Source organism: Juglans microcarpa x Juglans regia, chromosome 5D (assembly GCF_004785595.1).
Source record: "Juglans microcarpa x Juglans regia isolate MS1-56 chromosome 5D, Jm3101_v1.0, whole genome shotgun sequence".
Classification (NCBI taxonomy): domain Eukaryota; kingdom Viridiplantae; phylum Streptophyta; class Magnoliopsida; order Fagales; family Juglandaceae; genus Juglans; species Juglans microcarpa x Juglans regia.
Window position 1 is genome coordinate 10097134 of NC_054602.1, and position 17818 is coordinate 10114951.

General features: G+C 36.9%; 2 protein-coding genes and 1 long non-coding RNA gene across 5 annotated transcripts; 1 reads left to right on the forward strand and 2 right to left on the reverse strand.

The window, feature by feature from the left end:
• On the forward strand, positions 1-1912 carry LOC121265564 (acyl carrier protein 3, mitochondrial). 3 transcript variants are annotated; one of them, XM_041169231.1, is made up of 4 exons: positions 36-129; positions 330-620; positions 1104-1312; positions 1545-1912. In XM_041169231.1, the coding sequence occupies exons 2-4, from the start codon at positions 605-607 to the stop codon at positions 1734-1736; spliced, it is 417 nt and encodes a 138-aa protein (XP_041025165.1). In that variant the 5' UTR covers positions 36-129; positions 330-604; the 3' UTR covers positions 1737-1912. The 3 variants fall into 3 exon arrangements, with proteins under 3 accessions (XP_041025166.1, XP_041025165.1, XP_041025167.1); XM_041169232.1 differs by lacking the exon at positions 330-620 and having other exon boundaries at positions 1-129; XM_041169233.1 differs by having other exon boundaries at positions 42-560.
• LOC121265563 lies at positions 1892-4434 on the reverse strand. The gene is made up of 2 exons (XM_041169230.1): positions 4116-4434; positions 1892-2442 (listed from the first exon to the last, which is right to left on the reverse strand). Exons 1-2 carry the CDS (start codon positions 4354-4356, stop codon positions 2102-2104), a joined length of 582 nt encoding a protein of 193 aa, XP_041025164.1. The 5' UTR covers positions 4357-4434; the 3' UTR covers positions 1892-2101.
• On the reverse strand, positions 1892-17333 carry LOC121265565. The gene is made up of 2 exons (XR_005940694.1): positions 17212-17333; positions 1892-2082 (listed from the first exon to the last, which is right to left on the reverse strand). It is a non-coding gene; the product is annotated as an uncharacterized LOC121265565 (long non-coding RNA).
• Positions 17334-17818: the final 485 nt, after the last annotated feature.

Below are 17818 nucleotides of genomic sequence, written 5' to 3' on the forward strand. Positions count from 1 at the left end.
CTATTTTGTTTTATTTTTCAGTTTTTTTCTACTCGTCTCTAACATCCCCCCTCAAAACGACCGCAGCGTCCATCCCCCACCGTTGTCTTTCTCGTCGCCGTCTCACTGCCGCCGTTCTCAACTTCCACAGTAAGTCCTCTCCTTCTGTTTCTCTCTCTCTGTTCGTTTCCCTCCTCTCTGCTTCTCTCTCTCTCTCTCTCTTCACTCTCACTTGTCTCTATTTTCGTTTCCGTGACACGCCACCGTCGTCCGACCCCGATCTCCACGCCGGTAATTACTCCGGTTCCGTTCGTCTCTCTCTCCCCCTCTTCGGTCTCTCCATTTCTCAGTCGTTCCCTCTCTCCGTAGAAATTCTTTTGCCGCTGCCGTCCGACACATCGTCCGTCTCTGCCTCGCCGGCCTGTAAGTCTCATAGTTCCCACAGTCCCCTTCATTTTTTTAGTGATAATTAGAAGAGGAGCAAAGCCACTTTAGCTGAAAGTTCCGGATAGAAAAGCAACTTGATCGAACTTCCAGGATCTGCTATTGAAGAGAGCATACAAAAGCTGTATGATTAACTGGGAAGTTTCCGTTACTGATTCCAAATAGTTTTTCCACGTCATGCATGTTATTGATTAGCAGTATGTATTATTATAGTTTGCAAATTTCAATTGCTTGTTTTGCATTCACTTTTTACCAAGCAGCTTCCTGGAAGTTTCCGTGGTATCAAAAGATACTTTTTGTGGTCCGAATCACCAACAGCAACAGGCATGCAATGCTTAAAAACTACTAGAAGTTCATATTCTTCCGTAGGTTCTTGGTATTTTTCACTTCTGGTAAAACCTCTTGTATTTTGTGATGGATCAAGTAGTTTTCACATGCTAGACCTTATTTGCCACATATGAGTGTAGGCTACATCTTTAGGTGGAGTTGAATCAATTGCGTAATATGAGTATTGTAGATGTACTTATAAAAGAGTAAAATGAGCGTTTTAGATGTTGAGAACCTTCCTAACTGGTTCAAACTTCTGAGTTCTTTTCTTCATTCTACTCTTGTTATTATTAACTAGTTGCTGTTTAGATACCCATATCCTTTCTATAATTAATTTTTTTCTGCTTTCTCAGTTCTTCTGAAAATGCAAAGTATAAGAGATTCCATCTTGAGGCATGTGCGGGTGGGGGTATCAGCTGAAAGGTGGTTATTAGCTGACAATTGGAATGTGCTCAAGCAATTGAGCCGCAAGATTTGCTCATCAACAGCAACCAGCCCTGATCAAATAATGGACCGAGTGCTTGAACTGGTTAAGAAATTTGATAAAATCGATGCCTCTAAGGTAATTGATAGTTATCCTCCAAAGTTATTATAGACTGTGTTATGTGTCCCTCTTAAATTTTTACGGAAACAACAAATCACAGATTATACTGTATATGCTATTATCTTTTGCATGTTGAACAATCCTGCCTGTTGGATAATGCTCTATCTTGAGATGTATGTTTTCACAAAATTTAGCCCATGATCAAAGAAAATTAATGTTTTTTTTTTTTCCACTTAAAACACTTCAATAGGTTACCGATACAGCTGATTTTCAAAAAGATTTGAGCCTGGACAGCTTGGACAGGGTAGAGCTTGTTATGGCTTTTGAGCAAGAATTCTCCATTGAGATCCCTGATGAGAATGCAGACAAGCTTACTTGCTGTGCTGATGTTGCAAAGTACATAGTTTCTGGAGTTGAGCAAAAAGTTGTGGAGAATTCCTGATTTGGTTTTCAATTTTATCGTCCCTTCAAGGATTCGTCTTCTATGGTTTCTTGACATTAGTTAGTTGGGTGCAAAATTTCTGTGGCGTCAATCTCTCTGTTCTTTTTGTAATTCTCATATTGAAACTGCAATTCGATAATTCCAATTTCTTCTGTGGAAGAAATCTCATTTAGGTATTTATAACTATTGAACACACCATTACTTACATACATACTGTGTATGCCATCATTCTCCTTTTTACAAATGCATCTCTCACAACTTATGGATGGAGAGGTTTGGAAGCCATAGTTCAATGCTGTGACTGAAGCATCATCCGAATGAGCCATGGCGCTCCATATTTACTTACCTGCATACTAACTAAATGTCTACCATAACATCTCTTTGTGACCACCCCCCTTCACGCATGCTTGCAGTGGTCTAGAAGTCAAATGCAGGAACCTAATGCTTCCTGCACTGTAAGAACGGATGCTGTTCCCAACTGATGATAGTATTATTCCCTTTTGTTTCCTGACAGAAGTTGGTCTGCAGGGCGAGTTCTTTGGTATTCTAAGTACTTTAATTGAACATGTTTTTTCCAAGTTGGGAATTGAATGAAGGTGGGAAGGAAGATCAATAATGAAATCTCCAAATTCATCGGTGACACCTTGTGCCAATCCCGATCTGCACTTCCGGCCGTGTTTATGGCAATTGACGGCCACCATAGCACCTGCAGATTTTGAAATAAACCAGATGGTGGTTGTGATTATGACGACATATGATGATAATAGGAATTTAACCATTGTCTTACCATTTAATTTTCAAATGATTGAAAATTCTCTGATCATGATGTACCACCCAATACGAAAATGATTCAAAGCCTAGAATTGAATATGCACCCATGTATATATATACAAACATAGCTCCGAGGCAAAATTAAATGTTGGGACTCTTGCATATAAATCTCTTTCATGGGCACGATTGGGACCTAGCATATATCTTCAACTTCAATTCTACGATTATCTTGCTTGAAATTCACATCCTTTTCAACTCTTGCAAACTAAATGGTTCTTTCATGATCATTTTTATAAAATTGCTTTGTTTCTGCTTAATTTGCATTTAGGTTAATATATCCTTTTCAACTCTTACAAACTAAATGGATGTTTCAGCATAATTATACTCATGGCAAGATAATTAATTTTTAATGCAAATGATGTTGATTCACAGTTGTTTCTAATTACTCTCTCTCTCTCTCTCTCTCCCACTTGAGAGATTCAAACAAGAATTTAAGTGGATTTTCTTCTTTATATAATGATTTTTTCAGCATCACTACCTCCATTACAAAAAATACAACTACAAAACAGTTTATTTTTCTTTTCTTTTTTTTTTTTTTGGAAAAAAAAAGGAAAAGAATCATAAATATTCTTTACTTGTCAGTACATATTGTGAGAAGATGCTGTGATCTGGCATCTCCATTTTTAATTTTCCCTTTTTTGGAAGGAAAGAGGTTTTTTATCTTTTGAAAATGAAGAGGATGGATCATTAATCTTTTCGTACGAATCAAAAGGAGACTTTGCCAAATCAGAAGAAACAAACATATTATAGTCGTGTAAATATATAAGTGAAGAAGGGTAGCTTTAAAGAATAATTTTCTACTTGTTAACACAAAATCAACCAAGCGATCGAAGCAATTTACTTAGGTAGAGAAGACTTTTCCTATTCAGTACTTCTGCAGTACCCTTAAAATATAAGAAACTAGTTTGCTGATAAGCTAAGTCATGTGAGCTTATTAAGAACCCCTTAAAGTCATGAAATTTATAAGCAATTAATTATCTGGCCAGGAGCTAGCGTTCTGTAACTTCTGTTCTATTGATCTGCTTCAACTTATGACTTTCCGACTTCCCGCCAATACGAGTACTCCTAGGCCTAGCATAGTGGTTGAGGACTAAAGCATGCCTTATTCATTCATCATGTACTATTCTCTCAATGGAGTCCCTCGCATAGCTAGGCAGTCTAAAGACTGGACATGATCAAGATGTTTTCATCATTAGAAAACTCAAAAGCAATCACACTCTTTTATTCTGATAGATCGAGGATTATACTTTAGTTTATAAGAATCACAGCCAGCCATGAATCTAATGAACTAGTGGAGGAAACTTGAGAGGATGAATTCAAAACACAGGACTTTACAATCCCAGGCCAGTCCCCCAACTAACCATATTATTTCACAGGGAAAATATTATAAGAAGAAAACGAGTAAGAAGAAAAAAAAAATGGTGGTCGAGCGTTCGAGCCTAATATCATAACCCAGACATGGTTACAACATGGTCTTAATTTGCTAGATAAAGACAGTACGTACGAGGCAATAGCGATCATCATGAACAATATGCAGTTACAAATTACCTGATATTGGCCAAACACGAATATGAGGATCACCATGCACGCATGCCTCACAGAGAATGGAGCCGGTGACTAGCACGGTGGAGAGCCTCTCCTCTCCATATCCAGCTATTTGCACCAACTCTTCTCGGCTGGACAGTTCGAATAATGGGTTTTCTCGGGTGGCTACTGACCTTGCAGGGGTACTGAAGAAGATGAACAAAATGAACATCCCCAGATTGTGGAAGCCGCAAAAGTTGCCCATGATCTTCTTTCTGTTTTTGAAATCTTATAAGACTACTCTCTGTCTTTTCTCTCACGCACGTTGGCCGGATATGGATCAGCAATGGACGAGCCTCCCTACCTATCTATTTATAAGGTTTTTTGTTATTATCATGCCCTTGTGAGGGCCATATATTACAACCTTAACCCTCTTTTACGTATATATAACTTAGATGGATGGTCAAATATTATTTACGCTATATAGCTAGTAGCTCTTTAATCAGTTTATAAGAACAACCCATTTTAGAATTAATGTTGACATTTTTAAATTCCTTTCTGTATTTAGGCTTATAAGGTACTTGCAATGGATCATATACCTTGTTCTCTTAATCCACTTCATGTAATTACGCTCGATGTTAAGTAATCTGTCCTTTACAGAACTCCAGTCTTTATCGATTTCAAAACACACACAGAAAGATCATCATGAGTAGTTTTGTTATGAAATGATGATAGCTTGCAATTTCGAAATTAAAATGAGAAACAGGGGCTAATTGTTATTTTATATTCACCTGGTCCAGAATTTTGGAAGACAAATTAAGTTTGGAAGTTGGCAAAAGGGAAGTTAGAATGTAAAGGTTGGTAGCCTACTCTTAATTGCCTACGTACGTACGTACTCTTTATCTATCTTTCTTTTTTTTTCTTTTTTTTTTTTATTTATTATTATTTTTTTTATATAGATGGAAGTCCTTCTAATGGGCAACTACAATTCGTTTACCAAAGCTTTAAACACACAGACACGTCTTGTAGCCGCCTTGGCGGAGAAGAACAAGTTTGTTGTCTCTCGATCTGCATTTTCAAGCCTGCCCCAACTATCCCCATCTGCATACTCCCTTTACCTCCTAAAACTCTTCTGCAAACTTGGGTTGATTCATGGGGTTTTTTTTTTTCTTTCTAATTTCTTTGGGTGGCTAAGCTTTGCAAGTTACATCCATTTAAAATCTCATTGGTACTTTTTTTTTTCTCTTTTTCGACAAAAATTGGTAAGGGGGGCAAAACAGAGTTTGGAAACCTTTACCTATCAGTGACCATATATAGTGGCATCTCTACCAATTGGAAAACTTATTAAAAGGAGTCGTAAGTAAGCAAGTTGATATAAAATCTTGTCGATTAAACTATGGCAGAGATGTGAAATTATCACTTGTACTAAAAACTTAAACTAAAAAGAATATGTAGATTTTTATTTTTATATATTAACATTTTCCTTCACGTGTGGGCCAGACTCCTCCTCACGTGTGGGCTCAACACGTGAAATATTTAATTAAATAGCTAGAGTGTAGAGTTATGATTCGTCAGGATCTCTACTCTGATACCGTGTAAAATCATCACTTGTCTTAAAAATTTAATCTAATAAAAATATGTAGAATTTTATTTTATATCTTAGAGAGAGAGAGAGAGAGAGAGAGAGAGAGAGATCATGAAGTTGTGAAAATAATTTATGAAAATATGCAAGAACACTTGTGCCTTTTTTCCCTTAAAATTCAGTGGTTTTTAGATTATGCAAATATGCAAGGTAGCACCTAAATAAAGAATTTCATGAACTTTGTCTTAATGGAACTGACTGCTGAGAGTGAAATTAAAATTCCACTTGAAATATGGTTTTCGAAATTTCATTATGTAGATTTTCAATTTCAAGAGCTCAACAATTTCAAGTTCTTTTTAATGCATATATAGTGAAGGTAGAAAACAATATTAAAATTCTTGAAAATGGTGTCCTTTTTCTAAGAATTAACTCGAAATTAATTTCGGAAATTTCATATCAAATTGCTTTTCTGGGGCATCTTCATTTCCTGAAACGAAAACCAGATCAATTTGTTTCTAAAGAAATATCAAAGCATTAGAATTAACTGATTATTCACCATTCTAGGGATAAAAAATTGCAGAGATCAAGCAACACACCTAATTAAAATGGTGACAAGTAAGCTGGACCAGATCATGCATTATTAATGTACAAAATTGCCTTGGGATGGTTAAACAAACACTTGGATTTGGACAGAATAGTATCTGGCACCATAATGGCTTGATTATAAGAAGTTAATAGCTATATTTTAGCACTAATGGTTGGACATGGACATGGTGCCTAGTCGTTTTATGCCTAAATCACACCTTAATTTTGATGGGACCTTACAGGCATGATCATCATCATTAAGGCAAGAATCAGCATTAAATGTAATATAAGAATGGAAACCACCTTATAGTGGATCGTACTTAATCTTTTGAGTATGAAAAATTTGCGGAAGAATAGAAAAAAGTTGCGCTTAATTTCCCTACCAATCAATCGTCAATTGCACAATAATATATTTTAAATATCAACTCAAATGTTTAGTACTCCCATTCTATCCTTTCATGTTGTCAAATTTTGACGCTAACATAGATGAAAATTAGTAGGTAAGGTGACTCTCACATGCCATTTCTTAATTAGATCATTTTGCTTCAATCATTTCAAGGTATAAAATATGGCATTTTTCTTATTTATGCCATTAGACTAAAATGAGATGTACTGAATGTTAGTACTACAACCCGATGGTTTGGATGTCTCATGGCAGAAAGGATGGTAGCTTAAAGGTATCAGTACAAATATCCTAATATCAAATTGAGGTGGTAAGATTGAGACTAGGGGCCGGTTAAGAGTTGTTGATGTATTTTTTGGCCTCAATAGTATGGTCGGATGACTCTTATCTCACATCGTGGTTCTTGATGGTGGTGTACTTGGAGTGTTCACTCATAGTTTGTTTAATGATATATGATTGAAAATAAAGAAGACGAATATTTATGAAGTTTGGTACTAAGACCTATGTCCAAGGATTTTTTTGTTGGGTTGCATGCAGAGACTGATTTGCAAGCAAAAAATTGAGGAATAGTGAGTTCGCTGACATGCACTCGACAGTGAGCTCGAGCGAAGATCAATCCATAAGTTCGCTCAACATGTGCTCGACTGTGGGCTCAAGCGAAGCTCTACCCATGAGTTTGCTCGGGATGCGCTCGATAGTGGGCTCGAGCGAGACACAAATCTTAGTGTTTGCTCGAGTCACGCTCAACACCTCTCTTAAGCCAATGTTCATTCGTTATTCGCTCGATGTGTGCTCGACACACCGCTCAAGCTAAGAACGTAGTTTTTGCCAGATTAGGGTTTCTAGTGCCATTTACTATAAATATGTTATATTTTACTTGTTTTGTACGACTTTCAACATATTTTGAGAGATAACAATTGTCAAGTAAATGCATATTGTGTGAGAGAGCAAAAAGGCCTTAGAGAGTGTGAGTTGAGATTGAGTGATTATAATCTCCTCTAGTTAATAAGATGTCTTCAGCTCTGTGGACATAGACAATTTGTCTAACATATATATTATGTGTCGTGTGCTTCATTATGCTTACTTTTACTTTAGTTTGTCATTGTTGGTGTGTGTGTGTTTTTTGCCCAACAACTGCTATCAAGAGCCAATGTTAGATCTGAAGGAGAATGATGGCTGGAGATAAAGTGAAAGCACCCAGGATCGAGAAGTTCGACAACATTAATTTTGGGTACTGGAAGATGCAGATCGAGGATTATCTCTATGGGAAGAGGCTCCACCTTCCACTGTTGGGAAAGAAGCCAAAGAGCATTGATGATGTTGAGTGGACCCTCTTAGATCGACAGATTTTGGGGCTTGTTCGGTTGACCTTGTCTAGAACAGTGGCACACAATATCAGTAAGGAGAGAACCACAGCGGATCTCATGGCGACTTTGCCAGGTATGTATGAAAAGCCGTTGGTGAATAATAAAGTGCATTTGATGAAGAAATTATTCAATCTGAAGATGTCAGAAGGTATGTCTATAGCCCAACACTTGAATGAATTCAATACGAACACAAATCAACTGTCTTCTGTAGAGATTGAGTTTGATGATGAGATCAGAGCATTGATTCTGTTGGCATCGCTGCCAAATAGTTGGGAGGCCATGAGAATGTTTGTGAGTAGTTCAGTCGACAAGATGAAACTGAACTACGACGATGTACATGACATCATCCTTGCTGAAGAGGTATGTAGAAGAGGCTTGGGTGAGTTCTCGGGTTCAGGATTGGCCCTGAATATTGACAATCGAGGCCAAGGACATGACAGGTCAAGCTCCAAGAGCAACGGGAAGAGCAAGATGAGATTTGGACAGCAGATCACGTGCTGGAGTTGTGGCAAGCCGAGCCACATTAAGAAAAACTGCAGAAATCAAGAAAATGTTGAGGATGATGCGGTGAATGTAGTGGCAGGAGAAATTCATGATGTTTTACTTCTTGTAGTGCACAGTCTGATTGATGATTGAGTGTTGGATTCAAGAGTTTCGTTTCATGGCACCTCACATTGAGAGATCATGCAGAATTATATTGCTGGTAATTTTGGAAAGATGTATGCTGCTGATGGAGAGGCACTGGATGTAATCGGAGTGGGTGATGTGCACATCACACTTCCAAACAGGCACATGTGAACTTTACAGCAAGTCAGACTCGTTCCAGATCTAAAGAAAAACCTAATCTCTGTGGGATATTTTGATGAAAGCAGTTATGCAATAGCGTTCTCTGGTGGAGCTTGGAAGATCACTAAGGGTGCGCTAGTCTTAGCACATTGTAAGAGATCTAACTCTTTGTATTTAACATCAGGGTCTAGTGATGTGCAGGGGAATATAAGAGTGCAAAAATGTAGGCTTGATCGCGCGAAACATACGAGGAAGCCAAATGGAGTCAACTTTGTTGTTCCTCATGTAAGCCTGGGAAAATTGGTTGAGGATACCAAGATTGGTTCGAGACCGGATACTCCTAGTGCAGTGGGAGTTGTGAGTTACCTAGTGGATGTGCTAACTAAAGGTGATGTACGTGGAAGACCGAAAACGGGCTTGACTTTAGTGCATCTTCTAGCTTGAAGACAAGAGTTGTGAGCTGTAGAGATGATAGGGCTTGGCTGGAAACAGTGGCTGGCATGTGGAGACCCAGTCTCTAAGTGGGAGATTGTTGAGTTGCATGTGGAGATTGGTCTATGAGTAGAAAATTGAGGAACAGTGAGTTCGCTGACATGCGCTCGACAATGGGCTCGAACAAAGCTCAACCCATGAGTTCGTTCGACATGCGCTCGACAGTAGGCTCGAGCGAGACACAAACCCTAGTGTTCACTCAATCCACGCTCGACACCCCGCTCAAGCCAATGTTCATTAGTTATTCACTCGAGGCGTGCTTGACACGCCACTTGAGCTAAGAACGTAGTTTTTACCAAATTAGGGTTTCTAGCTCCATTTACTATAAATATGTTATATTTGACTTATTTTGTACAACTTTTAGTATATTTTGAAAAAGAACAATTGTTAAGTGAGTGCATATTGTGTGATTGTAATATCCTCTAGTTAATAAGATTTCTGCTGCTCTGTGGACGTAAGCAATTTGCTGAACCATATATATTATGTGTCGTGCTTGCTATTACTTTAGTTTGCCATCGTTGGTGTGTGTGTTTTTTTTACCCAACATTTTGGTGTAAAAATAGTTATAAACATAATTGAATACAAGCTCTCAATTTTCATTAAGCTATCTACAATCACTCAGCTCTCAAAAAGTAAACTTGAAATTCTCTAGTTCTCCCTTTCTATCCAACAATCCCTCCAAACCTCAAAGGAAGTAGATCCCACTCTCTAATACTCTATTGCCTCTTCTCCCTCTTTAAGGTTACGTTTGGATGTTGAGCTGATCTCAGATGATGTGTGAAGAGTAATGAAAAAGTAGTTAAAAAGTAATGAATAATAGTAAAAAAATAGTGAGGTAGTTTGAGATGATCTCATATCACCTCACTAACCTCAAAGTCTATTCCCTTTACTTTATGTCTTATCTTCAAGCTTTATGTCCTATAGTGAAAAAGGAGTGAATAGTAGTGAGGTAATTTGATGGCTATGTAAATATTACCACACCATTAAATAAGTTTGTTGGAGACTATGATAATGCTTTGGCCAGGATGGTCAAGAATGAAAAAATAATTGATTTTGGTTCATTCCAACGAAAGATCCCTCAAATTATGATCCATGCAATTGAGAAGCAATTACAAGAGGTATACATTAATGCCAAGTTAAAAAAGGTACAAATAAAGCTTAATGGGATTATGAATTACTTGTCTTTCCTTAAAAAAATGAAGGTGCAATATTGACTTATGAAGTTGTTGACTACTTGAACATTTATGATGATATTGTAAAAGAGGTGAAATACTGAGTATATTTCAATGACGATGAATGTGAAGTGATGTGCACCTGTAGACTATTCGAGTTCAGAGGAATTTTATGTAGACATGCGCATTGTCCTTATGACGTAGAAGAAAGTTGTGCAGTTGCCATCCAAGTATGTTTTTGATCGTTGGAGAAATGATTTGAAAAGAAAGTACGTGATGATACAAAGTAATTATAATGACCTCAGCGATAATCAAATTGCACAAATGTTTAATGATTTGTGTAACGATCATTATAAAATAGCTTTACTTGCTTCAAAGGATCATGGGACCTACATAAAGTGAAAAAATCGTATGCGCAAGTTTAAGGATGAAGAGTTGAGTCAAAATAATACAAAGAGTGAGTATGTTATGTGTTAAGATGGTCCAAGTGAAACAAAGCAACAAAATCACAGGGTTCGCAGTCCTGCTGGTATTAAAAGTAAAGGTAGGCCTCTATCCAAATAGCGAGTCTCTACAGTGGAGACAATTCTAAAACACAAAAGAAAAAGTAAAAAAAAGAAACAAGATAGATGAAGTATTGTAAAATTGTACGACTACAAATATTTTATACATTGTCATATCCAAGCTTTTAACACTCCACTAACAATTTTTTTTTTTTTTTTTGTGATCTGCACATGAAAGGCATACATGCTGGAGTAGGTAGTAAAGATAGTATACTTAGCCAACCATGAATACTTTATAATCTTGGGGTTTTAATGTACTTAGATGGTTGGACTGTAACTTTGGGATTTGAATGTACTTTTTGGTCTTGGCATTCCAAAATTCATTTGTATCTTTGGAAAGAGTATACCGGAAATGATATGGAATGGAGTTGGTATTGATGAGTGGGGGAGAAATGAGTAGTTTTGGGTGATTGGAGGAGTTTCAAAACATTTATTTATCGTATTCTAGGGGCTCTTAAAAGGGTTTTAGCGGGTGTGGATACCAACTTCACTATGACATTAAAAGCAGGGGATGATGAAGCATTCTCAGAGCTGTGCGCATTTAAGTAGACCACCTTCTTAGAACCTACAAGCAGAAAGAGATAAGAAGTTATAGATAGAAGATAAAAAGTTAGGGAGGGAGGGCGACAGAGAGGAGAAGGAGAGATCGATTGGGTAGGTGGGGAGAGGGCAGAAACATGAATTGCCTACTAGCACTTCTATTTATCATTTATTAGAAAATGGATGTGTCACGCGTTTATTAAAGGGTGTAAATCGAGCATTTTCAACACATCTAGCTCCTAGCGTTTCCCATTTAAAAAAAATAAAAATGTATAGGTCTTGCTAGGGCCACCAAGAGTGCCTCCTAATGTAAGAATTTCTATCGAGAAGTGTAAAATGTAATTTTTTATTTTATGTTTTATTTTTCAAATATTTTTTAAATATTTTTAAACATATTTTTTTAAAATCATAAATTTATTTAAAAATATTTTCTTAATAATTAAGTTAAAAAAATAAATATAAAAAATAAAAATCGGTAGCTTTTGACAAACAACTAAATTGTAGGGAGTGCTAGCTTTTACAATCCACGAGGAGCGAAATAAGTCCGACATTATCTTCTGCAGGTAGGATAATTTGCACATATTTAAGGCATATATGTCCACCATATTTTTCTTGAAAAAAGTGGATACATGTAGATGAGTTTTCACTATTTTTTAAAAGAAAATACGTAAAATTTGTATATTTTAAAATTGAATCTAAAATTAGTTTATGCATGAGTGCAACTCAGTGTATCCCTTCTTTATTTGTGGGACTTTTTCATGTCTGTACTTACTATTATGAAGTTATTCAACTGAAAGACGTTGGGAAATCCTTTTTGTTAATAAAGACTTTAGCATGTCTTTATTCAATTTGCAATTTTTATATTAACTCATCGCATATTAATTCACAATCCAAACCTACCATAAAATATTATTGTGATGAGAAGTAGCATACTTATTATTTATGTGTATGATGATCTCTAGCCACTAACATTATTTTTGAGTGTGGTCGAAGTTGGGGTTGATACAAAAGAGCTGTACGTACGATGATAATATATATAGACCTCTGGATTCATGCTAATCGTGCCACTTAATTTGCTTCAAGTGGTGCTTATACGAGGTATTTGTTTTAGGCAACATAGTCTTGTGACAGGTTCTGGGCTCCATGCTTGGCTTTAGACTATTTTACAGATAAAATGGTTTATAATAAAAAGCAGAGTTTTGCCGAGGTTTATTTAGCCCAGCCCACTTGATTATCTACAGTATGAAAGAAATGATATTCTTAGAGATTCATTTAGCCACAAGCTATTCTGCATTTGACACTTCTACCTATACTATCATGTCCATAGAAGCCATCCCGTCCACAGCAGCCGCCACCGCAATTAGCCTGCACATTCTGTAACCAGCAAGCAAAACCCAGGCATGTTTTACCATTATTTGGTATTAAACTTGCCATGCAAACTTGCAGTTCACCAAAATTAGAGTATAAACAAGGAACATAAAAGACAACATTTTAGACCCAAAGGTACCCTAATCTAATGCCGCTTTCATCTACAAACATACAATCATTATCTTTAACTTGGTCATTTGATTATCTAAACTGCATCTTACCCATCATGTCCTGTTTACCCACTTTGGTCCCCATAATGGCAACAATGACAGCAACAACGTGCTAAACAAAAGACATGATCCTATGTTCCTTGGTGTCATATGATACTTCTTGTGGTCCCAATCACTAACAGGCAAGCAATGCTTAAAAACTACTAGAGGTTAATATTCTTCTGTAGGTTCTTGGTATTTTTCTCTTTTGGTAAAGACTTTTGTATTTTGTAATGAATCAAGTAGTGTAACGGCCTGATCTTTTATTTAGAAATAAAATTACGGATAAAATTTTTTATGGGTTAAAGCAAATTATCAGATGATTTTTTTATAAACCTAGAGTTAAATCTCCATTATTTTCCCTCCAAACCCATGAATCCTCTTCATAATACAACTCCTCTCTACCGGATTTTTTCTTCTTTGAATTTGAAACACGCACCAAACCTAATCCACCCACATGCACATGCACATGCACATGCACGTCTCTTTCTTTATTTTTATCTAGGGTTTTCTTTAGGTTCTCAAACATATATACATATACACGTTTCACTCACCAAAGAATGCAAGCCGCAATGCCCTCCACCGTGAGTCTTCCAATCACGTATCAATAAAATGCATGCACGTCTCCATCTGTTTCCTCCGCTTGCACAACACTGTGTTTATTTATACACTCACACACAGCCTTACACACACTGCCTTTGATATATCCTAGGGTTTTCAGAACCGAAACCAACCCCACGTTCAATCCCGCAGCACGGCGACCCCCCGGTTCACCACTTAGCGTTCACCCTCCAAACACAACCAACACTCACTGTAGAGCAAAAACGAGACCACCGCACAACTACAATCACGCAGCAACCATAGCTCTTCCTCTCCACCCTCGAAAGCAGCCCAAACTCAGTAGCCACCATCATCATCTTCCGTGGAAAGCGGAAGCTGAAGCTCCTCTGTTTTAGCCCATCGAAACAGAGCATCCTTCCCCAAACCGAGAGCCATGTTCTGCCACTGGTGGGCCGCGACGCCACCGTCAGCAGAAACAGATATCGCCGGAGGTCTAGCCTCCACCTCCCAGTGACGCCCAACGCCACCACCCGAAGCCCCCAGTGTGAAAAATCTCTCTCCGTTCTCTCTCACTCATCCTCTCTCTCGGCGTCGCACTAACCAGCCCAAAGGAACCCAGTTGCGCCGCTTTGGTTCCAGCCGTCGTGCCGTGCAGCTCCTCCCTCAGTGAGCTCCTCCATCGCAGACCCATCTCTCTCTCTCTCTCTCAAACGCTGTTGTTTTTTTTTCTTGTTTTCGGATGTGCCATGATTTCGGGTTCTAGAAAGAACCTTAGTTCCTGTTGGGCCGTGGGCCTTAGGCCCGTATAAGGGTGGGATGGGCTTATTCTTTTGTTTGGGCTCATGTGGTAATATCTTTATGGGCTAGAATTTGCAACTATTGCAGATTATAATAATGTTTAAATGGACTTGTATTTTTAAATTGGATTTGACTTAGCTGTGGGCTGGGCTTGAGGTTAATTAGATTTGTATCATGGTAATAGAGTTGTATTTTAAGTGGGACATATAAACTCTAGATATACAGAATTGATGTCAATATTATAGAGTCAATGTGATTTTAGAGTTTGAAAGACCAAAGTTAATGAAAAATATAGATTAAGTTGGAATTTCTAGTTTAATTAAGAGGTATGTCTTTAAGTAGAAATTTACGTAAGCTACGTGTTTATCTTATAGGAAATCAGTCGCGCCCGGAAATATTGGATTAGCGCTACAAGGTAAGTAGCATGATCATATCCTTACGCGTATGTACAGTGAGCTGTTTGTCTTTTTATAAAAGATATTATGCATGTATGCCCTTTATTGGAAGCCCCTTTTTACGTACCCAAAATATGATAAAATTATGAAGAAGTCATGATGTTATGTGAAAGACTATTCATGAAATTATTTATGAAATGCATGATTTTATGTGAAAGATTATTCATAAAATTATTTAGGAAATACATGATTTTATGAGAGAGTTATTTCGTAAAATATTTATGAAAAATCATGATTTTATGCGATGAAACATGTATCATGACGTTTATGAAAGAATGCGATTTCGTTTGAAATCTAGGATACGATATGACAAGTATGTATGTGATTTCTTTTGAAATCTATGATATGATATGTATGTGATTTCTTTTGAAATCTATGAAATGTCAAGTATGCAAGTATGATTTGATAAAATATGTAACGGCCTATGTTATGATATGAAAACGGTACCTATGTTATGGGCATATTGCATTGCCAGGTCGTGCATGCTGGTAGTGCACCCAGTATTGTCTTCCTTATGTATGGATTCCACAACCCGCGGCCACGGGCGGAATCGGAATCTATTTAGATTCGCTAACCCTAACTCACGGGGGTCAACAGTGGGTAACGGCCTATGACAAGTGAAAGATAAGTTAATGTTTATGTCATGTTATTTATGAATGTATTTATGAATATGCACGCTTTTTAAGAAACCTTATGTTTATTATGTTTACTGTATGATGTGTTGCTTATTGAGTATTCGACTCATTTTAGTTGGTTTTTATATTTTTAAACCACCCCAGGTGATGACATTTATGAAGACGAGACTGCAAGACAGAACTTGACCCAGGGAGGCGAGACAGAGGCCTAGACAGATTATGTTATGATTATTTTTATGGTTCTAAGTTTTAAATAAATTATTTTGATAAGCACATGAGACTTCCTTATTTTTCATAAGTGCTTCCGCAGACCTTATTTTGGATTTTCAGTATTTATTGAAATTTGTTATTTTATGGAAATTTTTTGCATCTGATGCATTGTTAAAAAGAAAAAGTTTTAAGTTCAAGTTTAGTAGTAGCACACTGGCTCCTCGAAAATTCTAAAATATCTTTTTGGGAACGGGGTGTTACAAGTAGTTTTCACATGCTAAACCTTACTTGCCACATATGAGTGTAGGCTACATATTTAGGTGAAGTTGAATCTCTGGGCCAAAGTGTTGCAGTTTGTATAAGTTCGAGCTAAGTCAAGTTTGTCACAACTATAAACATCATTTACTAGCATAATATGAGTATTGTAGATGTACTTATAAATAATAAAATGAGCATTTTAGATGTTGAGAACCTTCTTAACTGGTCCAAACTTATGAGTTTCTTTCTTCACTCCAATCTTGTTATTAATTAGTTGTTGTTCAGTTACCCATATCCTTTCTATCGTATAATGTGTGCTTCATATTGGAACAAAGTTGTATTATTTAATTTTCTTACTTTCTCAGCTCTTCTGAAAATGCAAAGTATAAGATATTCCATCTTGAGGCATGTGAGGGCAGATGGTATCTGTTGAAAGTTGGTTATTAGCTGATAATTGGTATTGTGCTGAAGCAATTGAGTCGCAAGATGTGCTCATAAACTACAACCAGCCCTGATCAAATAATGGACCGAGTGCTTGAACTGGTTAAGAAATTTGATAAAATCGATGCCTCTAAGGTAATTGATAGTTGTCTTCCAAAGTTATTGTAGACTGTGTTATGTTTCCCTCCTAAACTTTTGCGGAAACAACAAATCACAAATTCTACTGTAATGCTATTGTCTTTTGTATATTGAACAATCCTGCTTGTTGGATAATGTTCTATCTTGAGACAAATGTTTTCACAAAACTTAGCCCATGATCAAAGAAAATTAATGTTTTTTCCACTCAAATACTTTAATAGGTTACTGATACATAATGATTTTCAAAAAGACTTTAAGCCTGTACAGCTTCACAGGGTAAAGCTTGCTATGGCTTTTGAGCAAGAATTCTCCATTGAGATCCTTGATGAGAAAGCATATAAGCTTACTTGTTGTGCTAATGTTGCAAAGTACATAGTTTCTGAAGTTGAGCAAAAAGCTATGGAGAATTCCTAATTTGGTTTTCAATTTTATCGTCCCTTCAAGTTTTCTACTCAAGGATTTGTCTTCTGTGGTTTCTTGACGTTAGTTGGGTGCAAATTTTTGTGAGGTCAATCTCTCTATCCTTATATAATTCTCTTATTTACTTCTCTACTTACCAACTAAATGCCTACCATAACATCTCTTTGTGACCACTCCCTCCCCTTCATGCATGCTTGCAGTGGTCTAGAAGTCAAATGCAGGAACCTAATGCTTCCTGCACTGTAGGAACGGATGTTGTTCCTAATGGATGGTAGCATTATTATTTTTTGTTTCCTGACAGAAGCTGATCTTAGGGTGAGTTCTTTGATAATTTAAATACTTTACTTAAACATGTTTTTTCCAAGCTCTCTCTTTGTGGTAGTGTCACCTGCTCGTCTAACAATATTCTTGCCTCGCAAAAAACTGGCTCATGCACAAGCAGCAAGATAAAATAGGGTGGTATCTCAAAACTAATCTCTTTTGAACGATTTTGGTTTTGCTAATTCTTGAGGTGCAGTGTAACGCCCTGTCGCCGAGGGTCCGGAGAGTTAATTCATGTCGCTAAAAATCATTTTCCATCCACATAGTACATAATCAAATTTTTCTCTATCTCACAAACTACTCATTAATTCACATCAAATACTCCAATATAATTAATCCAAGACAATACAAAGTCTTAATAAAAACATCAACCTCCTAACAATTCATATCATCAGAATGCAACAAACTTACTGAATAACAAAA